Source organism: Cibotium barometz, chromosome 52 (assembly GCF_041138505.1).
Source record: "Cibotium barometz isolate CiBa-2024 chromosome 52, ASM4113850v1, whole genome shotgun sequence".
Taxonomy (NCBI): Eukaryota; Viridiplantae; Streptophyta; class Polypodiopsida; order Cyatheales; family Cibotiaceae; genus Cibotium; species Cibotium barometz.
In genome coordinates this window covers 20,684,108-20,709,582 of record NC_141097.1, presented here as the reverse complement: position 1 = coordinate 20,709,582, position 25,475 = coordinate 20,684,108, and the positions used below count along the sequence as shown (strand labels likewise).

The 25,475-nt window shown below is 43.9% G+C and overlaps 1 protein-coding gene across 3 annotated transcripts in view; it reads left to right on the top strand.

The window, feature by feature from the left end:
* Positions 1–8,144, top strand: part of NOL (NYC1-like protein) — an 83,276-nt gene extending 75,132 nt beyond the window's left edge. The window contains exons 10-14 of one of the 3 annotated variants that reach the window (XM_086788325.1): positions 2,238–2,288; positions 2,390–2,431; positions 2,556–2,666; positions 7,841–7,905; positions 7,997–8,144. In XM_086788325.1, the coding sequence (XP_086644451.1) occupies positions 2,238–2,288; positions 2,390–2,431; positions 2,556–2,666; positions 7,841–7,888 (252 nt within the window). In that variant the 3' untranslated portion in view covers positions 7,889–7,905; positions 7,997–8,144. Of the gene's footprint in view, positions 1–2,237; positions 2,289–2,389; positions 2,432–2,555; positions 2,667–7,840 lie in introns of all 3 variants that reach the window. The other 2 variants (XM_086788324.1, XM_086788322.1) reach the window with 2 other exon arrangements.
* The last annotated feature ends 17,331 nt before the right edge of the window (positions 8,145–25,475 follow it).

Genomic DNA, 25,475 nt, shown 5'->3' with positions numbered 1-25,475 from the left:
GCATGAACGCCCACATGGGTTTTCATTCACACATGTGCCTCAAACACAAAAAACAGAATGCGATGCGAACCGTATGAGATAGTAAATGCTATGCAGTGGGTCATCATCAATGTCATCAACAAATTTTTGAGCATGGAGTTTCAACTCCCACCTCTCTCCGCTTGTCTACACCAATTCACTGCGGTTGTCAGCCATCTGTCACTTGGTCGCCACATGGTCTAAACAGTGCCGCCACCCACTTGCCTGTCGTATTGCCTATGTACCATTTGAATCGCTGCCATTAGCGTTGCCTGCATCATCTTCATCAGCTTCGCCAGCACCCCTGCCAACTGCTTGAGTGCTACCCGTGCCATCTCGCCCTTTGACTGCTGGTGTCTGTGCCTCTACACCTTCTGCCGCTTGCTCTAGCCAGGAGTGTGGCTGTCGTGACGTCACCTAAAGTACTACCTCTATCTCCTTTTGGCTAGCACCAACTATCTATGTGGCTTTCTTGTGGATTGTCTCCTCCTTCAATTTGGACTTGGATTTTGGATGGATCTAGATCTAGATTTGGACTTGGATTTGGATATTGGATCTGGTACTAGCCCGGTGAGAGATTCTTGTGGGTCATCCTTGGGGTGTGCTCAGCATCAGAGATCTTGTGCCTCGACATCGACATTGACATCGACATCGACTTGGATATACTACATCAGCATATTTGTTTGCTTTTGTATTCATTGATGTATTGATCCTGGCCGGTGTGCCCGTAGATTGTTCCTGAATAAATTCTTGAAAGGGGGCAGGGCTTGTTCCCCGCTCAACATGGTGTACTGTGCAAAGTTCCCTAATCCCTTCTCTCTCTTCCTCTCTCTCTCTCTCTCTATATCTTTTTCTCTTGGATACATGGTTGAGTCTGTCATGGCATGCCCCGCTGGGCTTACAATATTCGTCTTATCACCATCTTTTGGGATAAGGTGAATAAGATTCTGAGCAAGAGAAGAATTCATGATCCTGGTGTTCCACATTTCATGAAGGGCCATGGTGATATGTTCCCTAAAACGAAAAAGGTGGGTGAGAGGCCATCATCTCTTAGACACTTACTGTGAGGTAATGCATGGAGGGCCATGGTGATATGTTCCCTAAAACGAAAAAGGTGGGTGAGAGGCCATCATCTCTTAGACACTACTTGGAGGTAATGCATGGAGTGCCTGCCTGAACTCATTAGTGGAGAAGGGGGCATCAAGTGAAGTACACATGTTCTCTAGGACCATGTGATGCAAAGTAACCCAAACCTTATGTCGTGCTCTATCCCTCTGGGGGGTATGGGGCTCAGCATTAAGAAGATGACAATTAAAGTCAGAGGCAATCCACCTCACCATGACAAGATCCGAGTGAAGTCCGTGAGTATCTTGCAATTGTCTAACACTTTCTCTACTCAATGCTAAGAGATGGGCCATGAGTAGCAGAGAAGCATTTATTGCATCTGCATCCCATCTGAGTCCAAAATGACTCCTGGGCATGGTAACGATACTCCGCTCTCTGCTCCAGGGAGTGTTGAAGCTCAGCTTTAACAATATATAAAGTATATGCAATCCGTTGGCAATCGGGGTGCTTTTCATGTAATGCTGATAACCTACGTCTGATAGCCCTCTCATGGTCAATGACCTTTTGTCACCTAAGTAAGGTCATCCTATGGTAAAAATCACTTAACATGCTGCAATGTGGAAGCCACACTCTTTGGGCCATCAGAAAAGTCATGAGACCTCCATACATCTATCACCTGCCGCGAAAGCTTTGCATCTGAGTAGAAATGCTTAGGAATACACACATGAGGAGTAGAGCCATGGTATCTTGGATCTCTAATACGTAAAACCACTGGGCGATGATTAGATTTGGAAGTGCCAGATGCTATGAGTGTATGTCCTCCCCCATGCAAGCTGCCATTTGTTATATCCATCATCCACCTGAGAGTTTAAGAGGTTGCTTTTCTGTGTCTTCTTAACCTTGCAGCTAGCTTCCCATGTAGGGGCGTGGCTGAGCTTGATTACATATTCAACCAGCCTTTGCATTTCAAGGGGGGAGAGAGAGAGAGAGAGAGAGAGAGAGAGAGAGAGAGAGAGAGAGAGAGATCAAATAAACTAGTTAGCTAGACAAATCATGCATATGAAAGAAAGACAAAGCTACAATAGAGAGAGAGAGAGAGAGAGAGAGAGAGAGAGGTAACTTTGGACTAGCAGCTCTCCATCTTTTGAGAACAGCCTGGAATGGTGACAACAGATTTGCTGATGTCTGGTAGTGATACTCCACAGGTGAAGTGCCAGCTTCTGTGTACTGCTTCTCATGAAAAAAATGCAAAAGATTTATGATCACTCAAAAGCCTTGTAATTGATTTTAGTTGGGGATCTTGCAGGCTAAGTTCTTTATCAACATATTAGCAGAGCCGGCTGAAACAGTACTTGCCATCACCTTCTAGTACCTCCATCTGGTCCTGCATGCCTTATCGTTCAAAGGGTGGTGATGGTTTCTTTAAGCTTCTATTTCTAGTCATATCCCAAAGTCTCCATGTTTTTTTCCAGGTTGCCAAGTTCTTGGTGCCCCGTATTCGTGCGGTTTCAGAAAATGGGAACACAAAACCAACATACATACGCTTTCTGACAGGATTCAAAGCCTACTCTCAAATACTTTCCGTGAGTTTCTTAACCGCAGTGCCTTCTAATTGATGCATCTAGGCTTTTTGCATTTTTTTGGGTGTTATGCTTTTTGGTGCTAAACCCCACAATCTAGAATAGCTAGTGAAGCACCTATGATGCTAATCTCATGTTCTTTTTAGTGGTAAACCCCACAATCTATAAGCAGCTAGTAAGCCCCCTATAAAACCCTATGTCTACCTTGCACATGTCCTAATGAAGTTTTGTCACATGTGAGGATGGAGGGTATGGTTGATGGAAAATGTGGGAAGTGGGTCCTCCTTGGACACCCCAAACCATCCAACAACGCATCTCCATAGCGGGACAAAAATTGATGCAACCTGCACACGTCTCCAACCAATAAAATGGGTTTTGTTTTACACTGGCTTTTTTTGTCCGGCCATGCCTCTCCTTGATTTCGGTTATTTCCTTTTTATGTATGTATACGTGGCAGCCATGCCGATAAGACTTTCTCTTTAACATCAACAAAACTTAATAAAACCTAAGTTCTATTCTTCGGAAACTCTCCTTCACCATCACGTTGGGTCATCATAGAGTAACCTTATGCAAGTTCCTTGAGAACCAAAAGAGAATCCTTATCTTATGGGACAAGATAAGTTTTCCCTTTCTCCTCTTGAATAAATCAAAATTACTCTTCGTGCAAAGATCCCATATACTAGAGATGTAAAAAGGATCCGTCCTTACTCTATTTGTTGACATTAATCTTTATTATAGACCCGACTTACTCCTTAAAAAGGAGAGCTTAAGCTCTTTAAGCTCAGGGTCTAAAGCATACTATAAAAGAGGGAATGTTTAGGCTATCATTACTCTAATCTCATGGGGAAGAGATAGGGTAAGCCCCCATCAACTAAATCCCTCTCCTCTAAAGGAGAGACTTCAAGATCCAATACTTATTTGGAAATGATTATGACTAAACCTTTTAAGCTTGACGGTTCATGCAAACTCTTAAAGAAGTGAGGCCAAGGTTAGCTTTACCCTAGTCTCATGGAAAAGAGACAAGGTAGGCTTACCTATTTGGCAACCTTTTTGATTTTGAAATTTTTTACCATAGCTTAGTTACCATGCCATGATTATCCCCCCCCCCCCCCCCCCCCCCGCAAAAAAAAAAAAGAATGAACTTTCATTACTTAAACTATAAGAAGAAGGGATAGGAATCCCTTGATTAGAGAGAGGAAAATTCCTAAGCATGATTAAAAAGAAGATTTAAGCAACTATCTAGCTTGTTTAAAGAGTTAATTAAATAACTTATCAACTACACATGCTTAAGAACTAAAATCGTGGTTACCTTGATTAGGTTACCCTCTCCCTATAGTTAAGGAGAAGATAATGAGAGTTTTTGGAAGAGTAAGGGTTTCCTTCAAGAAAAATATATTTTTCTCTACCTCTCTCCTCCTTTCATAGATGAGGAGGGCTCTCCCTTTGGAGGAACTGGCTTTGACGTCTCCTTGGTCAAAATTGGACAAGAAAAGGGAACCAAAATGGCGAGTTTGGGTCCAGTTGGCTCACATGCTTGGAATCTTGAAAATATTCCATGATTTAAGCCGCGCTCTATTTTTTTAACGCAAAAATTGTAATAAAATGCTCCTTGTAAGTGCCCCCTTTTAGGCTCCCCCCCTCCTATTTTTTTAATGAAATATGCCATGTGCTATTATTTTATTCCTCTTGGTCAACCCTTATGTCAAATCAAGTATCATATAGGCCATTTTTAATCAATTTCTTGGTGTATTTGGAACCAAAATTTATTTATTTTCATAGGGGTTCAATTATCCATCCCTTCTTGGCATAGAAAACCTCCGAGAGAGTAATTGTCCTACCATTTGTAGCAATGAGTACAACTTTGCCAACTCTTTTCATGAGATATGAGGAGTTGGGGGAGCAGACCCAAGAGATGAAAACAGATTTCGCTGAGAAGTGATGTGCTAGCACCACTATCAAAATACGAGACATGCAAATCTATCACCACTGACATGCACACATCATGTAGAGAAGGATCGTAACTACACTGCACATGGAATGCCCAATCATCCTACGCATAGTTTACGGGTTTCTTCTTTTCAGTACCTAGTGCTGATGCATCAGCCACAACCATGCTTTAGTCTTTCTTCTCTTTCTCCTTTGCCAGTCTTTTTTGGCATTCATCAATGTAATGACTAGGTTTCGTGCAATAGTTCCACTTGCCCTTCTTCTTAGGCTTGTCACCCTCTTTCTCTGCATCCTTGCCAAAGGTCCCCAATACGCATAACATGCCTGTTTTTCCTTGATTGCTCTTCTTGCAAGAACACTAAAACCAACTCATCAAATGTTAGTGGATTACCCTTCATCATGAGCCTAATGGTAGAAGCAAGACTCTAGTATGTGTTTGGCAATGCATTGAGAATGATGGGCAGCAATGAACTATTAGGATACCACTCATCCACACGTGCAAGGTGCTTTAAATCTTTGATTTTATTGAGAAAACCATCCATCAAATCTCCCTCATTCATATGCTTTGTCTCAAGCTGTCGATGTAGGTTGGCAACACATGGCTCATTGCATAGCTGGTAAAGCGTTGCAAGTGCATACCAAGCCTCCTTGGCAGTCTTACATGAGCGAACATGAGGAGTTACTTCTCTTCACAGACAACTATTAAAGCATGTGCATGGCATCTTTGACATCCCATCTAGCTTGCTTCGCAGTAGAAGGGGGTGCAGGATGTGCCGTCAAAGTAGATGCAATATCACCCTCTGAGTCACATGTAGCAAACTGTTGGTGTGCTCAAGTCCAGTCACCACATTCCAAATTCCTTTGGCAACAAGTACGTGTGTCATGATGCGTGTGTCATGATGTATGACCACAGTGGATAGTTGGTCCCATCCAACTTATCCTCAGCACCAAGCATACCAGATACATCATGTCATTCCATTGTCGCCTACAAAAAGTAAACTGTCCCACACCAAATGCTATTGGTCCAACACACTACAAATACAGTGTCCACTGAATGCAGCCTTTAGGGCTGCAAGTGTTTTGAAAATGAGTGTAGGGAGGAGAGAAATTTATCTGATAGAAAATGTCTAAACAAGGCCAACAAGGAAGTACCAGAACCGAGTGGTGAAGAAAATCAATGTCGATGCAGAAGGTTGACGCTAAGGAGGGTGTGTTGGAACGAGAGCGCTAAAGGCCGGGCGGGAACAGAGGTGCAGGTACAACCGCCATGAAGGGGGATTTCTCGGGTAAGGCCCTGCCATGCCGAGGCTGGCGGAGCACTGCCGTGCACCGCCTGAATTCTTGCCCTCCCAGAGGTCGGAGTGGGGCAGAGCAGGGCGGGAAGTCGCGGATGGTGCACCGGGGACAATGATGAGCATGGGCAGGAGGGCTGCCGGGGAAGGAGATCATTGCCAATGCAGAAGGTTGACGCCGAGGAGAGGGTGCTGGAGTGAGAACACTAAAGGCCAGTGGGAACAGAGGTGTGGGTACAACCGCCACGAAGGGGGCTGAAAAGTGGGGTTCCCTGGGTAAGACCGTGTGGGCTCTGCTTGGCCGAGGCTGGTGGAGCACTACCTTGCGCTGCCCAAGATCTTGCCCTCCCAGAGGTCGGAGCGGGGTGGAGGCAGAGCGTTGGATGTGGGCACCAGGCCAGGGGCAGTGCAGGGTGGTGAAGTCGTGGATGGTGCACCAGGGACAACGATGAGCAGGGGCAGGAGGGCTGTCGGGAACGGAGCACAAGGCAGGGCTCCCAGAGGGGGCGGCGCTCTGCAAACATAGGTGGAGCTCAGATGCAGGAGGCCGGAACCTGGACAGCTCTGATACCAAATGTCGGGGTCGGGGATGCACAGCAGCAGCAATGCGCGCACACATACACAGTTGTGGTGACGCAGAGAAGCGTGAGGGAAGAGAGCACACAACTCCATAGATTTCTAGATAACGAAATGTGTGCCAAGTACAAAAGATAAGTACACCCTAAAATGTGGAAGAGGGTGAGCACACGGTTGTGGAAAAAATCTCCAAAAGGGGGAAAAAGTTCCCTGGCCTGGTCCTATATGAGTTCTTATATAACTACCCTGACATACAGTCTCTACAGTGCTCAACCCTAGGCCCTTGTCAAGGCTAGTGTGCACATGCTTGGGCTACCCAATATTGGTCTTCTAAAACTTCCCCAATCCTGTCCATTTCTGCTCCATGCTGATTTACTACTGATTTTTCCTTTACACAAGCTTCCCACATGTGCAACAGGTCCAGCACTAGTCTTCGTTGCTTTTTGGTTCTTCCCAGCTTGATCTTTCTCATAGGCCATCTGCCTCCGGGAGGCTGTAATCCCTCATAGGGCATGCACCTACATGTTGTGCAAACCCTGACCTATACTCATAGTCACTTAGTCGAGACTCAACCCCCTGAGGTCTTTCTACCCTACTTTGCCAATGTCTACCACATATATGTATGTGTCCTCAGGAAGCCATGGCATATGCATTTGAGGATAAATGTATGTGTGACACGCGCACAGTCGTTAGACTTCATTCTTCACATGCACAACCCCTTGCTCATAAGCTAGGGAAAAAAAGGAAGGAAGAAGGAAATATTTATGAACCCCAAGTATCCTGGCATCTCAATAAAACCCTTCTCTATGAGCATGAGAAAGTGGTCTCTATATTGAATCATGTCAGGTTGAACCCATGTCTTAAGGATGTAAAGCTGTCAATGTCGTCTCTTATGACTCTGTTTTGCTCTTGTTTGGTCATTATGGCTGGTGATTGCGTGTATTGGAGAGGCGATAATACATCCGTAGATGTCATTTAATGTGTGGTCTACACAAAAACACTCAATTTTACTTTGAATAGCTCATTGCAGAGCGGAAGATAAGGCCAGTGATGGTAGTCTTTTTTTGGCCTCCATTGAGAGAAAGAAAGAGAGAAATCTGTATTTATGTCTACAAAAGACCAAAGGGTCTATGAGACCAAAAGTGTTACAATGAATCCATGAAGAAGTAACCATGTCATGGAAAAAAGAACGAACTAGCTACCTAGACAAAACCACCATACAAAAAAACGTGTTACAAGGGACCATGCTACAAAGTTGCAAATGAATGAGAGAAAGAGAGATTTTCTTTGTATGCAAATGTAGACTGAAATTTATTTTCATGTGAGCATCCTTCTATGTAATTATTGTAAGTTTTGCAACAGAGATTGCTGTTCAATGCCAGAAAGAACCGACACGTTCCCGAAGATTGATTATCTCCTTGACTTGTGTAAGGCATGTGGTTTAGTCTCATTGGTTGAACTAATCACTAATCATGCACATACACTGGAGGAATTCTTAAGCAGGCTTGCTGGTTGCAGCTAATCAGACACACAGGTTGGCGGGTGTTTCCTTTTTAGGCTTTTCTTGATTCATTGCTGGTCAGAGATCCTCATGATGTGTCTAGAGCTAAACACCTTATTTGTAAAATCCTTGGAGAGGCCCTAATATAAATGTGTTATTTGCATTCATTATTAGTCCAAGTCGTACACATTTAGCACTCTTGTTGGAGAGGAGGCGGCTGCGTCGTCTTTAGCCAAGCGAGCAAACCACATATCATCCATAAGACCCATCAAAGTGTGAGGGATGGGACTTGAACATGGGACCTCCTGATTGGGAGCCTAATGTGTAAACTGCTACACCAGCATGCATGAGTGAGTGAGCTAGTGAGTGACAGAGAGAGAGAGAGATTGAGTGTGTGCGTGTGTGTGTGTGGGAGAGAGAGAGAGAGAGAGGTATTAACGTCGGTAGAATGCAACACGAGGGCATATACGACCAACGGTGGGAGAGAGAGAGAGAGAGAGAGAGAGAGAGAGAGATTTTATTAACATCTTCCAAAAGACCGAACTCGGCCTATGAGACAAATCAGTGTATCGGTATCCTTTGTCATCCCAACAAAATGAAAAAGTACTGAAATAAAAAAGCTGAATCTGGGTAGAATGCAACACGAGGGCATATACGACCAATGGTGGGAGAGAGAGAGAGAGAGAGAGAGAGAGAGAGAGATTGAGTGTGTGTGTGTGTGTGTGTGGGAGAGAGAAAGAGAGAGAGTGTGTACAATAACGGAAATAGAAGAATCAACTTTGTTTTTATTTGGCAATATGGAAGTGGCAAGTTCATGATTCTTAAAATATTTTTCTTTGAATTGTGACCAGAGTCTTAGTAACTCTCAGTTTCAAGGCAGCCCTATAAATGTATGGGCAACAATTATCATAAAAACAAATCAGACAAACATATAGACATGTGTTCATTTGTAAAATTAAGTACATGCATATATGCTTACTAAAATAATTTTAAAATATGCAAGGCCTTAAGGGTAAAAAACACGAGTGTATTATCATGATACAAGTATAGATGGGTTGGGGAATATAATTTTCCATCTATATGGAAGTATAGAAATCTTGGTTCAACCTTTAAAATTTAAAGCTTGTATGCTGATGAAGTGTATCGTTGGCATTTAATGTTCATTACCCATTAATGATTTGGAGCAATTTTGGAATTCTTTTGTCAAACTTTTCTTGTAAAATAGCCCAACACTATTTGGAGGACCTCTTGTTAAATAAATAGTTTTGGGCTAAAAATAGTTACTTGTTCTTATTACTCTAGTATAAGATGTTAAGGCAATATTTTATATGGGAAGTGTTGCAAAAAAAATGATTATCAAAATTTTTTCTTTTCATATTAAGTCTGATGTAAGATGGTAAGGTGATATTTTATATGGAAAGTGTTGCCAAAAAGGATTATCAGATGTAATTCATATAAAATCTAATAGAAGTGGTGTTGAAATTATTGTTTATAGTATATTTATATTATATTGTAGTATTTATTTAATGTACAATTTCTTTTTATGCTTTGTGTTTTTTTTAATCATGAGAATGCAATATGAATTTGTGAGTGAGAGAGAGAGAGAGAGAGAGAGTGTCTGCACAAGCACGCGTGCATGCATGTGAGTGAGTGAGAATACCATATGAATGTGTGAGTGAGTGAATGAGTGTCTGTGTGTGCGCGCACATGGATGCATGAATGTACATGTGTGTGTGTGTGTGTGTGTGAGAGAGAGAGAGAGAGATCTTGTATATTAGTTGTTGAGAGAGAGAGAGAGAGAGAGAGAGAGAGAGAGAGATCTTGTATATTAGTTGTTTCAAGGTAGTGAGGCATCATGTATTCTTGATGGTGAACTCTCTGGCTTGTGGTCTATTGGGTAAGTCCGTGTGTCATAGATGCCCTCTTGGTGCCTTCTGATATGCTATAGCAACTCATCCTGTGCTTCTATATATGGATCGTCTTACTCAACAAGGTTCTCTTTGTATTCTTCAATTGTCATTTGGCAAGTATTTTGTGGCACAGGCTTATGGAGATGATTCCTTCTTCATGCCACAAGATGATCCTCCTGATCTCCATGTTGTGATGGATGCCTTGGATCTGTTTGGTACAGTTGTAGGTCTCCAAATTAATTTTCAAAAATCCAAGCTTATCCTCTCACACCACAAGCTTGGCACAATGTCTTGTGGCCAGGGACTCTTGTTCCGTGAAATTAGTTGATTAGACATTTGGGCTACCCACTTGCATGGCATACGTCGTTCAAACTCCAAGATGATTGGATTTTGCAAAGAATAAATGCTAAATTACAGTGTTGAAAGTTGGTCACATGGCCTTTACGTGTCAGACTCCGTGTAGTGTAGTTCATTCTCATTGCATATATATAGTTCTTCTTGCCTTTGCTTGCTTGGCTAAAGAAGCACTTAGATGAGTACATGTTTGCTATATTAGAGATACCTTGGAAAACCAAACAATCTCAAATTGCTGCGAAAGGATAAGCTTTGAACGCCAAGAAATCATAGGGATATCAACATTCTCGACATTCATACTGTTAGATATCCGTAACGCCGCTACGGGCGTTAACACAGAAGGGGACGACCTCTAGCTCGCCACCCAGCCATAGAGGAAGAATGAGGATTGCCCCTCATCCCCCAGGCTATATAGTGTGTGGCCTGTCGTCCACACTAGCTTGGCCGCCCATGACTCCGCATGGGCGTCCTCTCCCACTGAACCCCGGACATGGCCATCCGGTCCGTCGTCGGTCACAGGCGTTACAGCCTACGTGACATTACTCCCCCCTTAAGAAGAGTTTTCGTCCTCGAAAACAAACTGGGGAAACTTTTTGGAAATTGCACTACGGCGTTCCCAGGTAGCTACCTCCTCATCCCTATCTGTCCATTTAACAAGTACCTCTTGGTACACTTTATGTCGGGTTTGTCTGTCTCGATACCCAAGAATCCTTTCCGGTTAATGTAGTATCTTTGGTGGAGTGATCAATTTCACCAAAATATCTAGAGAAACTGCGTTCTCTAACCCGTGAACTGATTTCTTCAGTTTACTAACATGGAAGACAGGATGAATTTGAGAACTCTCCGGTAACTCAAGTTTGTAGGCTACATCCCCAATCTTCTTAAGGACCTTGAAAGGACCGCAATATCTAGGAGAAAGTTTATCACACTTTCCCGTTTTCATGGTTGCTGACTGCGCAGGAATCTTTAAAAATACAGTCACCTTCTGCAAAGGTCACTTGTCTGCGTCCTTTATCAGCAAATGTTTTAGCGCGATCCTGTGCGCTACGAATGCTCTCGCGTGCAGCTTTGAGCATATCATTCATATCTTCAAGGAACTCCTTGACAGATTGAATCTTCTTCTTATCTAGGCCTACAGCCAACGGAGACCTCGGCTGAAAACCATACATCAACATGAATGGTGTAAAGCCAGTTGTTGGATCCTTTCTGTTTGACCATCAGACTCCGGATGGTCCGCCGTACTCATACTTAGAGTAGTATCCAGCTTTTGAAGACTTCCCTCCAAAAGTGGCTGTTGAACTTTCTATCTCTATTTGACACTATATCTGCGGGCAAGCCATATAGCTTGTAGACGTGTTCAATAAAGAGTTTTGCCAACTCTTGCGTTTTTACCATTTTCTTGGTGGCAATAAACTTTGCCATTTTAGTTAACCTGCTCACTACCACCCACACCGAGTCATTCCCTCGACTCGTCTTGGGTAAACCGGTAATGAAATCCATGGAAATTTTTTCCCATTTCCCTTGAGGAATGCTTAAAGGATGGAGCAAGCTCCCAACCTTTAGCCTTTTATGCTTATTGACCTGACACTTATTGCATTACAGCACATAAGTCTGGACGTCCTTGAACAAACTAGGCCAATAAAATTGTCGTTTGACTAGTGCATAGGTCTTTTGTATCCCGGGATGACCAGCACTTGGACTATTGTGACTTTCTCTAAGAATGCATGCTCAAAAGTCACCAATAGTTGGTACACACACCCTACCCTTGTAGAGTAAGTATCCGTTGTCAATGGAGTAGTTAGCATACTTCTTCCCTCGACGAAGTTTAGAATCATTCTTTGAAACCGTGTAGGAAAACAAAGGTGATGAAGGGCCTACGTCTGAGCTCTCCGGCTCAAAACTATACCCCGAAGACTTGGCTAGCCTCTCCGGACTAACTCTCGCCTCGCTACCCGCCGCACCTACGGCCAGTCTCTCCGGACTAGCATTACGTGCCGACGAGGAAGGTGGGCGCGGCTGTGACAAAGTGTGTACGCGGACAGCACGCCAGACCTCTGTAAAGACAGGATCATGCTCACATAAGCCACGGAGTGATTCCAAAAACTCATTCTTGAAAACCGTAAAGCTTAACTCATTAATTTGTGGCATGCGGCTAAGCGCATCCGCCACAACATTATATTTACCCCTTTGGTAGCGAATCTGAAGGTCAAACTCCTGTAGGAGCTCCGTCCACCGAGCTTTCCGACCTTTCAACTTGTTTTGACTCGAAAGCCATGTCAGGCTTTCGTGATCTGAACGTACTTCAAAAGTGGCACCATATAAATAGTGTCTCCACTTTTTTAGTGCATGTACGATGGCAGTAACTCCCGCTCGTAAGCCGAGTAGTTACGCTGAGCCCTATCTAATTTCTTGCTCTCAAATGCAACAGGGCGTCCCCTTTGCAAAAGCACGGCTTCGATGGCCTCACCACTAGCGTCTGTCTCCAAGACAAATGGCTCAGTAGGGTCAACTATAGTCAAAACAGGTGAAGCTTCTTTTGTTGGTTTCCCTCCCAACATATATTCTTTGTTTTTGTGCGCAATTGATCCATCAACGGGACTGCGATCTTCGCGTAGTCCTTTACATACTATCGGTAAAACCTCGACATGCCAAGAAAAATCTGCAATTCTTCGAGATTTTTCGGGGCTAGCCACTTGAGAATAGCTTCCACTTTCTCAGGTTCCATCCGCGTACCATGGGCGGATATAATGTGGCCCAAATAGTGAATTTCTCTTTTAAAAAATTCACATTTGCTCTCCTTCGCAAATAGCTTGTGTTGTCGCAATAACTGGAACACTAATCGCAAATGTGCCAAGTGTTCTTTATGCGTTTTGCTGTACACAAGAATATCATCTAGGAGAACTACTACGAATTCCTAAGTATGGACGTAAAACATTGTCCATCAGCGTCATAAAAGTCGCTGGAGCATTGGTTAGCCCAAACGGCGTAACCAAAAACTCAAAGTGACCGAATCGTGTCCTGAATGTTGTCTTCGCAACATCCTCGACCTTAATTCTAACCTAATGATACCTAGATCTCGGGTCTATCTTAGAGAAATATTTCGACCCATAGAGTTGATCAAACAACTCGTCCATACGTGGCATAGGGTACTTATTCTTAATCGTGACTTGATTAAGAGCCCGATAATCTATGCACATGCGCATAGAACCGTCTTTCTTCTTTACCAGAAGAATCGGTGATGCCCAAGGACTCGAACTAGGGCGAATAAACCCTTTCTCTAAGTATTCGGTCAACTGCTTTTCCACCTCCTGTGTCTCGGGGTGACTTAACCTATAAGCAGGCATAACTTCGATGCCATGGTCTACTTCCCTTGATGGTGGTAAACCATTTAGAATCTCTGTAGAAAAGACATCTTGAAATTCTTTCAATAAACTTTTCAAAGCATCTACGTACTTTGTTTTTAGAGTCTCTTTTGCCTTGGACTTTGTTGTTTCATCATCACATGCATGCCAAACAGGGTTTTCAGAAAACAGTGGGGTCTCTTCCAAGGCTTTGTTTTCCATGTTTGTCTACGCAAACATTACTTTCAGTTTCAGCTACGGAAACAAAATTTACAAGAGGGTAACAAGTATATACTTGTGCCACCTGGCCACTGCGGACCGCGTGGCATAACTCGAGCAATGATATGTGGTGAAAAGAGGACACTACGGTCTCCCTGTAGGGTGATGATATTACCCCCAGACTCAAACTGTAATGTGTTGTGTAAATAACTCCGAACTAGGCTAGGACTGAGGCTATACAGCCACTCCCTGCCTAAGTAAACATCTGCTCTAGCTTAATGCATGACCTGGAAGTCAAGCACGGCCTCATAGTCCTGCATGATCAAAGGGACTCCCAAGACCACGGTATTCCATACCTTTTTATCATAACCATTGGCCAAACCAATGGTATACTCATGATCTCTTGCGGTCTCTTTTAATTTCAACTTCTTGACCAATGAATAGTTCAAAAAGTTATGGCTAGTCCCATCGTCTATAAAGATAGTGACTCTACGGCCACCTATGGTGCCATACATGCGCACCATGTCATGCGGACCAACACTAGGCTGCCACATAGCTGGTGTCACTGAACAAGCGTGACGCTCGTCACAATGACTCACCGTAACCTCTCTGAACTCTCCGGCACTGAGAGGTAGCGTCTGCATCGTGTGCAACTGCCTAGAGGATTTACCATCGCTCTTAGGCGCCTTGCCACTAGTGCTTGCTTTTAACTTTGGGCAATCAGCCTTGTTGTGCCCCACTTCATTGCAGTTGAAGCAACGATTTTTCTTTTGTGCTTGCAAATACTGCTCCTTTTTGTGGGTTTCAGACTTCGTTTTTTCTTAAAGGATCTTGGTTTTTTAGACCAACGACCTCCTGACTCCCCTCCGTCCTGTCCCCTGATTTTTCGCTACGGAAACCCTTTCTTTTAAACCCCCGACCCCTTTTTTTTCTTTATCCACTGATCTCCCTGCCCCATCTCGCGCACCACGGCGCTTGATGTCATCATAGATTTGCGCATACTTGATGGCCTGAGAGATGTCCTTAGGCTGCAAGGGCTCTACATACTCAAGATAATCATTTGTTAGGCCTCGTTTGAAGCCCCTCAATGTTTGGAATGCATCGATTCCCTTCAACTTGAGTATGAGCTCTCTGTAGTCAGAGATGTACTGGGTGAGGGTCTTGTGTTCTATCGAACACTTGTCCCACGCATCCCAACTTCTCTCTTCTTCATTGCCTAGCAAAAACTCTTTTCGAAACATTGTTTCGAAAGCTGCCCAAGTGGTAGGGTGAGTGGTAAGACTCATCCACCACTTGTATGCCTTGCCAGACAATAAGAAACTAGCCTCTACGGGCTGCACATGGCTAGGCTCTTACACAGCTCATGAATGTTCGACCATTTCGCTAAGAACCTATTAATAGAATCCTTGTTACGCTCTCGTTCCTCGCCGCCAAAACTAGGCAACTTAAAATCTTTAAGTAACGCCGAGGCTGCCTCTACGGGCTACCTCGCAGGCACTGCGGCCTGTCCTCCCGGAACCACGGGTGAGGCTGCGCTCACGTGTGTCACAGGCGGGCGTCTATCACGAGGAAGAGGAGAAGATGTCGAAATAGCGGACAACACGTCTAGGCGTGTGGAGATGCCCTGCAGCATCGTGACAAAGTCATCCTGGACCCTCTGTAAGGTCGTCAATTGCGTGTTAACATATCTAAACATCCCACTAGAGCACTTCGTCTCCGTGAGGATGTCGGTAGGGTCAGTAAGGTACTGGTCAAAGTCGTGGTCTGTCAAGAGGTCATCGTCCCCCTCGGCGACGTCAGTGTCCATATAATCCAGCTCATCGACCGGAGCGGGGTCAGCCAGGTCGGCGGCCTCTACGGGCATGCCAAGGTCAAGGGCAGGGTCACGAGACATGGAAGGCGCCTGTGGGTCACGAGACGTGCCCGGAGAGCGCCCTTCCGAACGGGAGACGACTTGGCGTCTACGGCCAACCAACTTGGTCGGGGTTAGGCCCGCGACTGAAGAGAGAAGTCCTGAAAAACCTACCGGACTAGTGGGTGGGGACACACTGGGACGGGCAGACATTTTTATTTACTTGCAATGTAAACAATGCAATAAACTAGAACCACGAAGGTCGACGGCACAAGCAAGTAGTAAACTGAAAAACAAACACACTTGAAAAAACAAGGTAAGAACGTGTTTGTACAAGTTTAGTTACTCGACGCTACGGTCGAGGAGACGGCTTTTGTTTTGCAAACAATTTACAAGGCACAATGGCCTTCGATTACTTGCTCTAGGCATTACGGCCTAGGAATTTCCAGGCGCTACGGCCGTATGTTTTCTCCTCTAGGTGCACACGTGCAGTGCACACGTGCTAAATGAAATTTCCTCGAGGCGCTACGGCCATAGAAGTGTTCACTAGGCACAACGGCCATAGAACGGCTCTCTCTCAAAGGACTCGGCACTACGGTCGTGGGATTTGTCTCTCTTAGCACGCGGCGCTACGGTCGTGTGCGGTGGGTCTCTTTCGTGGAAAACGGGCACTACGACCACATGGCGCGACGACCGTGTTGGGTTTGTTTCGTGGAGTGTACCGTTGTTTTGTGTTTCTTTTTTTTTTAAAAAAATAACGGGCCGGGCCGGCCCTCGCCGCTTCGGGCATGGCCGCCCGCCTGTGGGGAGTGTCCACAACGCCGCCCAGTCTGGCCGCCGTTGCCAGCTGTGCGCTAGGCAGGCCCATATGCGATGGCGCCTAAGGGCTGGCCGCCCGCTGGCATGGCCGCCCGCCGGGTCGTGGGCTGGTGTCCGCCCCTCCCCACACACAAGCTTCAACGAATCTTTCGCAGACAGTGGGGCTGGTGCTGCCCCCCCCCCCACACACAAGCTTCAACAAATTTTTTCGCAGACAATTTCAACGCAGAGAAAAAAAAACAAAACGAAAATTGCTTTTGCTTACCTGCGTTTTTGCTTGCTGTGTGTGACGGGGAGAGAGAGAGAGAGAGAGAGAGAGAGAGAGAGAGTTCTTCCCTTCAAAATCTGTCTTGGCCGCCTCCCTCCACACAATCCATTGTGGATAAGGATGAGAAGATGAATGGTTGAAAACCATTGAGTGGACTCCGGTCCCCCGGTCACGCGCGGACCAAACCATTGAGTGGGCTCCGGTCCCCCGGTCACGCGTGGACCCTGACGACCCCATCGAACCTGGCTCTGATACCAGTGTTAGATATCCGTAAAGTCGCTACGGGCGTTACCACAGGAGGGGACGGCCTCTGGCTCACCACCCAGCCATAGAGGAAGAATGAGGATTGCCCCTCATACCCCAGGCTATATAGTGTGTGGCCTGTCGTCCACACTAGCTTGGCCGCCCATGACTCCGCATGGGCGTCCTCTCCCACTGAACCCCGGACATGGCCATCCGGCCCGCCGTCGGTCACAGGCGCTACAGCCTACGTGACACATACTCATGTCATTGTCAAGAAAGCCACTTTGCTTGTTGATTTTGTAGCTCAAAAATAGGCTTGTGCACCACTTTGGAGTTCGCCACATTTGGTGCATGGAACCCTGACTACTGGGTGGTGGTTTTTGGGCACTTTACAGGGAAAATACGAGGCTTCCCCTTTAGCTCTAGGTTAATCATTGGCTAGAAATCGCTAAGAGAGAAACTGGAATGGCATGGAAGATCATTGGAGGTTGGAAACACCATGCGCCTAGAAAGCATATATTGGAGTAGATTGTTTCCGCTCTGGTAGGCCTTCTTGAACCATGGAAAGCTTTCTTCCTCTCACAAAAGAATGTACGTTTCGTGGGGGACGTGATCAATGATGAAGGCTATGTTATCTCCTTTCTAGATGCAAGCCAGAGGGGTATGGGTTGGGCATGCACTACAAGCCTCTATGGCATCTCGTACACAACCTGTTGTTGCAGCCTCTTCAACCAATGTCTTCGCTAAATCATGAGGAGCGTTTAAAGGACTGTTGGGTTGCTCCACCTCATGCTCTACAAGGTTACATGACCTAACAACTAAAAGGGTCTATATTAAAATGCTTGGTCCTCCTTGGATTGTAGATCATCCTAATGCGATTTGGATAATGCATAAAACAGATAGATGGTGGGGTGGTTGTTTGAGAAGCATATGGAAAAATGGTTTGCCATTGAAAGAAAGGTTGTTCCTTTCGAGATGTATTGTGGAAGTTTTGCTTGTTGGTGTGTTTATGGAAAAGGGGCACATTGTTGTGGCAAGGTGTCATCATTGCATGCTGTGCGATGAGACAATGCCTCATTTGCTATGGTATTGTGATTTGTCTCATGCTCTCTTGGACAGACTTTCAAGGTGTCTTCGTATGCAATTTCCAGGAGCTCATTTTGGAAAGACATTCTCGTTTTTTGCTCAAATTCCACAACGATATACCAACTTCGGGGTATTCTTCGCGTGGACTACTTTTTGGGCATTGTGGACAATATGGGAAAATAGAAATCAAATGCATTTTGGACATAGTCCTCTGGATTAATACACTTACTTCCGATGCTCGTTGAGACAGTCTCTATATGTCTGCCAAAACTTGCACCAAATAGATGATCAGCAATACATGGCCTTCTTTGACTGCTTCTAGGTAGTCAATTCCATGGGCCCTATATAGGGATCTCAGTTGTATCATGATGTTTTGCTTGTGGGTTTTCACCTTGCAATGAGGTTTCTCACTGGTAAGATAAGAATTACAAAAAAATATGTGTGTGTGTGTGTGTGTGTGTGTGTGTGTGTGTGTGTGTGTGTGAGAGAGAGAGAGAGAGAGAGAGAGAGAGAGGTTAAAAGAGAAGTTGAATTTTTGTTATTGGAACTTGTAGCGTGAGTTTTAGCTTACTTTCATTATTCAAACATTTAAATAATGTTACACTAATTGTTATGCATTCTATGTCAATTGTAATGTTTTTATTTTGGAAGAGAGAGAGAGAGAGAGAGAGAGAGAGAGAGAGAGAAGGTTTTACATTTTCTTTTGTTAAAGAACTTTTTTTAAGGAGAATCAACCATAAAGGTGTTGAAAAGGTTACTGTGGTTTACATCAAGTCATTGATGCTTGTCAGTATAACCAACAGTCTTATGTTAAGTCTACAAGCCCCAGCACAAACTAATGGTGGACAAGCTCCACCACCCATCATCAAGAAGCAACTACCCAAAAAAAAAGGATTGTCAAAGAGTGCGTACAAGCCAACATGTTTAAATATGTTGAGGAATGTTTTGAGAATGTTCTTCATAGAAGGGAGGACATGCAATGTATGGAGGAGATTATTTGAACTTAGTGAAGTAAAGCACTTGTATGAATAAAGCTGGCACCATCTTTCAAGATATTGATAAATAATTACATTCATGCACAAAAAAAAGGTGGTTTCTAAAAGGCTAGTCTTCACAAAGACTATTAGTGGACATACTTGTCTTAGATTGATAAATAATATTTAAAAATTTTGGAATCTACTCAGAAACCATAAGCATTAAGCTCTATTAGGTGTGGATTAGATTAGGATATAGTTAATTGTGTTTATACATTTTATATTTGGGTAGTGAGCATGGACATATAAGCCGTCCAAAAAATATTAATAACTCCAAAATCCAAGCCAAACCAGCTCTTAAATTAGGAGATGTGAGTCCACAATCCCACATAAAAAGACGTGAGACTGGACACATAAGCTTGCAAAAGTGAGCCAGAGACGTGAGTCTAGATACGGGAGCCATGAGCATGGCCATGTGAGTCATGAGCATGGACATATGAGCCGTTATGTACTTGGATATGTGAACCTATATATGTGCATCTACTGACTAATTATTATTGCCCCTTAAAGACTTGTAAGAACACACTTACTTATCTTATTTGAGATTTTTTCGAACATATACAATTTGTACTAGCTATAATTTCAAGGAAAAAAAAATTTAAAGTATAATTATTGTCTAATAAGTTTACTAGGTAGACCTCTTTCATAAAAAGAAAGTACGTGAACTTAGTGTTGGAATTAGGGTTGCAGGAAAGCACACAAAGCTTGGAGAAGAAGAAGCAAGAATGCACACAACACAAAGTGTATTAGATTGTGTCAATGTACAAAGATAAGTTAGCCCTAGAAGGATGGGCGTATATACAAGCCGGGGGAAAAAACCTCCTAAAGAGGGAAAAAGTGCCCCGGCGGTCCTAAGTGTTCACACACATCACTGCCTATATATATATGGCAACAAATCCCCCCTGGGAGTGATGGTGTGAACGAGAGCTGGCACTCATGTATAGGGGAGTGCCATGCCCGAAGTAGATCAGTCCACAAAGGGAAGCAAGCCCAAAGCTTTGCGGAAAGCTTCGAACTTCTCACGAGGAAGCGCCTTTGTGAAAAGATCGGCGAGGTTGTCCTGTGTTGGCACATAGGCCAAGCTGATCTCTCCTGCTGAGAGTCTCTCCCTGACATAGTGATAATGCACCTCAATGTGCTTTGTGCGAGCATGAAAAACTGGGTTTCTCGCAACTGCCAATGCACTCTGACTGTCAGTGAAGATAGAGGTGGCAGACTCTTGTCCAACACCCAAGTCAGCCATAAGCCGTCTGAGCCACACACACTCAACCGTAGCTGTGAAAGCTACCCTGTACTCAGCTTCACAACTAGAAGTGGCCACAGTAGGTTGCTTCTTGCTCAACCAAGATATGCATGAGCTACCGAGCATGAAACAAAAACCACTTGTGGACACTCTTGTGTCATAGCAACCAGCCCAATCTGAGTCCGAAAAAGCATGTAAATCTAGCGGCAACGATCCCCCCTTGGGATAAAACAACCCAAGATGTATGGTGCCACTCAAGTAGCGAAAGATGCGTTTAACTGCCTTCCAATGCTGAGACCCTGGGCTATGCATAAACCTGCTCACCTGTGAGACTGCAAACTGAATGTCCGGCCTCGTAATGCATACATAAATGAGGCAACCAACAGCTGTCTGATAGAGTGTGACATCAAAGTGATCTCCAGCTCATGAAGACTCAAATTCAAACCTGTCTCCATTGGAGTAGCAATAGGCTTGCAGTCTTCAAGGCCAAATCTCCGCAACAATGTCTCAATATACTTTGTTTGACACAAAGCAATACCTCCATCACACTGCTTAAATTGTATCCCCAAATAATGATGCAAATGCCCCAAATCTGACATCTCAAAAGAGGCATTCAAATCAGCCTTAAAATCAGCAATATGACTCTCATTTGGTCCTGTGAGCAGCATGTCATCGACATAGAGAGCAATGATTAGATGTACACCATCCACACGTTTAACATACAAAGTGCTTTCTGTTGGACTATTTTGAAACCCATGTGCAGTCAAATATGCATGTATTTTTTCATACCAAGCTCGTGGAGCTTGCTTTAAACCATATAAAGCCTTTTTTAACCTGCACACTTTGTTTTCCTGCCCTCTTTGAACAAAACCACGAGGCTGCGATACATACACCTCCTCATGCAAATCTCCATTTAAGAACGCAGTCTTTATGTCCAGCTGATGTACATTCCAACCATTATGAGCTGCCAATGCACAAATGCTACGAATGGTAGTCATACGACAAGTGGGAGCAAAGGTCTCATCAAAATCAATGCCCTTTTCTTGAGCATAATCCTTTGCAACAAGTCTAGCCTTATAGCGATCAACACTGCCATCTGGCTTTCGTTTCAACTTAAAAACCCACTTACATCCAATGGCCTTTTTACCAATAGGCAAATCACACAAAGACCATGTACCATTCTTCATTATAGCATCATATTCACTTTGCATTGCAGCCAACCAATTTTCTGAATTTTGTGCCTCATCAAATGAAAGAGGTTCTTCCTCTTCACACATACTAGACACAGCCAAAGCATAACAATCTGATGCATAAGAGGCATGCTGAAAACCTGAACGAGTACGACTAGGCATAGGTGCATCAATCTTACTATCACGCAAGGTTTGCACCAGCCATTTAGGCATACCTCTAGCCTGCTCATTTTCAGCCCTATCCTCATGAATTACATCCTGTAAATCTGCATCAGAAATAGGCTGATCTATGATGTCGTTTGAAATCTGCATAGGCTGAATATTTGCCTCATTAGGACTTACATTTGAATTCCCACCTGTAAACAGAGGCAACAATGTATCAAATACATCCCGTGAGCTCACACCTGTCTCTTTGGTACATGATAACAAAGGCTGCACAGCATCTTCTACAAAAACAACATCTCGACTAATCAAGATACGCTTTGACTGTGGATGATACAATCTGTAACCTTTGCTTTCAGCACTGTAACCAACAAAAATGCATTTGACAGCCTTATCATCCAATTTTCTGCGTTGTTGCACAGGCACTAAAGCATAGGCCAAGCAACCAAAGACACGCAAGTGACCAATAGAAGGCTTCCTACCATGCCAAGCTTCATATGGAGTAATAGACTGCAAGGCCTTAGTGGGACACCTGTTGAGTACATATGCAGCACACATGACAGCCTCAAGCCAAAACGCATGTGGCAAAGCTTGGCTCTTGACCATACATCGTGCCATCTCCATAAGTGACCTGTTTTTCCTCTCAGCAACACCATTTTGCTGAGGGGTATATGGCACTGTACATTGGTGTTTTATCCCACGACTAGCCAGAAATGCATCAAACTCTTTAGACATGTACTCCCCCCCTCGATCAGTACGGAGGGTGCCCACAGTACAATTGGATACATTTTCAACCATAAGAAAAAACTATTTGAAGCACAATAACACTTCGGACTTTGCCTTCAGTGGATATACCCATGCATGCCTTGAGTAATCATCAATGAAAGTCACGAAGTACAAGTGTTTACCAAATGACGGAGTTTGCATAGGCCCACATACATCACTATGTACAAGCTGTAATTTGCGAGTGGCCCGCACAGAACCATCCTTTGGAAACGCAGAACGCTGCATTTTGCCCAAAATACAGCCTTCACAAACATGTTTCAATGGTGCCTCAAGAGGGGGCAATGAAGCAACCATATCAAATTTCTGCAAACGCAGCAAACTAGCAAAGTTCAGATGACCAAAACGAGCATGCCATAGTTTTGCATCTGAAACTGCCTTTTCATCAGAAACTGCATTTGCTGAATCTTCCACACACTTGTCATAAGAATTGAGCCTATACAGCCCACGAAACAAGGTTCCAGATGCAATAATCGTATCACCAAAAGTCAAATCATGAACAGTACATCTGTCATCCACAAATTTGACTACAAATCCAAGTCTAGCAAGCGCAGAGACAGACAATAGATTCTTCTTTATCCCTGGCACATACAAAGCATCTGAAAGTGTGAAAGCACTACCATTTGCAGCAGTAAGCATAATTTTACCAACGCCCTTCACTGGGTAAGAAGCATTATTGGCACATGTGACAGTATTCCCATTAGGGACAGCCTCAAGAGAAGTGAACATATCACGATGCGAGGTAATGTGCTTTGTAGCACCACTGTCAAAATACCAAACATGAGAGTCAACAGAAACTGCCAAACATGCATCATGTACAGATGGGTCATACTGGCAATACACGCTAAACGCCCATTCTGTATCCTGCACAACATTTGCAGAATCTGCATTTGTAGAAGCATCCGCTATTGTGGCTGCATTTGACTCTTTCTTCTTTGCCTCTTTAGCCTTTAGCTTAGGGCAATTCTTAATGACATGATCATTTGCCTTACAATAGTTGCACCTGGTCTTTTTCTTGCCTTTATCAAGAGCCTTCTCAGACTTATTGTTACTACCTGTGGAAGGAGAAGAAGTTGCAGACCTACTAATAGGAGAAGAAATAGTGGAAGGGGCTGCCTTACCACTTCTTCTCTGCTGCTGGGCAGCAATAAATGCTTGATCAACTGCACGCTGCCTGGCCCTGGTTTGCCTGGACTGCGCTTCTTGCAAGAGCTTGTTGACTAAAGTATCATACTTGACAGCATCAGGTCTGTCCTCATTAAGAAGTCTCCATGTGGAAACAAAAGTCTGATATGTCTCAGGTAAAGCATCAAGAACAGTCTGCACAAGAGAATGATCAGGAATAATCTCACCTGCAGAAATCAACTGTTCTTTGAGATCTTTAATCTCAGCAAGAAAAACATTCATGTCATCATCTTCTTGCATAATCTTCAATTCTAGCTCTTTACGTAGGTAAGCGATTTTTGCCTCGTTACGACCTGCATACAAACCAGCTAGAATATCCCAAGCCTGTTTTGCTGTTTTAGTTGAACGAATATGTGGGGTGATGTTACGTTTGACAGAAAGTGCAATCAAGGCATGAGCCTGCGCATCTTTACCATCCCAACGAGCTTGTTCAGCAGTGGGTAAAACAGCACCAACAGTAGAGCTGCTAGAACCTGCAACATCCTCAACAGATCCTACATCCACAGAACCTGGACGTACATCCATACCCTGCACAATGTTCCACACTCCTTTTGCAACCAAAACATGCTGCATCATGTATGCCCAAAGTGGGTAGTTGCTGTCTCCATCCAGTTTGTCTTCAGCAGACAACATGCGAAATACATCATTGCTGTTATCAGCCATGGCCACTGACTGAAACTGATGCAAAAGCTGCCTGTAATGAAGCAAAGACTAATAGAAAACAACTCGTGCTATGTAGCACGGTCCACAATAGAGTACGTATGCCTGTTTTGCAGAAAACTGCACTGTCAAAATTTCTGCAGAAAATGACGAAAACACCTGTGCAGAACTTGAAATGCAAAAACGGAGCCCGAAACGACCTCAGATGCAAATTCTGAGAACGCAAAGCCCTACGGCCTGATTTGCAGAGTATAGGGACCTGCAAGCGCTCGTGAAAACTCACCTCAATCGGAGAACGTGAGTCGGAGGGTGCTGACGGTGTAGCCCTGGGAGCCGATGCCTGCTCTGATACCAATTGTTGGAATTAGGGTTGCAGGAAAGCACACAAAGCTTGGAGAAGAAGAAGCAAGAATGCACACAACACAAAGTGTATTAGATTGTGTCAATGTACAAAGATAAGTTAGCCCTAGAAGGATGGGCGTATATACAAGCAGGGGGAAAAAACCTCCTAAAGAGGGAAAAAGTGCCCCGGCGGTCCTAAGTGTGTTCACACACATCACTGCTTATATATATATGGCAACACTTAGTTCATATAAAAAAAGACATGAGGCTATAGATATGAGCTTACATACGTGAGCGTGCAAACATAAGTCTAGAGGTGAAGACTATTCAAAGTCAAGAGCTTACCTTAGTCTTGTCGAAGCATGTGTTGATGGGGGGCTTGCCTTAGCACCTCAATTGCAATTGTTTGGTGTGGGTATGATAGCTTGTTCTTGTCACATTCTCTCTGTTGTTCCATGGGAATGGCCTTTTGTTAATGGGGTGAGGGTAGAGCTCTTTATATCTATATGAAGGCAAAAAGAGAGATTTCATGGTAGTTCATTGTCACAAAAGGTAGTGAAAGATGAAGAAGTTAATGTAAGAGGCAGACCTATAAATAAACCTATCGACATGCATTAATTAAGTAAATAAGATTCAATAACATATATGTAAGCAAGAATAGAGAAGCAAAGATCTCACTAGTATTCTATTACAAGGAAATGATTTTGTATTGCTTAGTATAAAAAATGACTTTTATAAAAGTAACTAGTCTTAAGCAAGTTTTCACACTAGATTGGACAAACTTAAAGATAATCCAGTATACTAG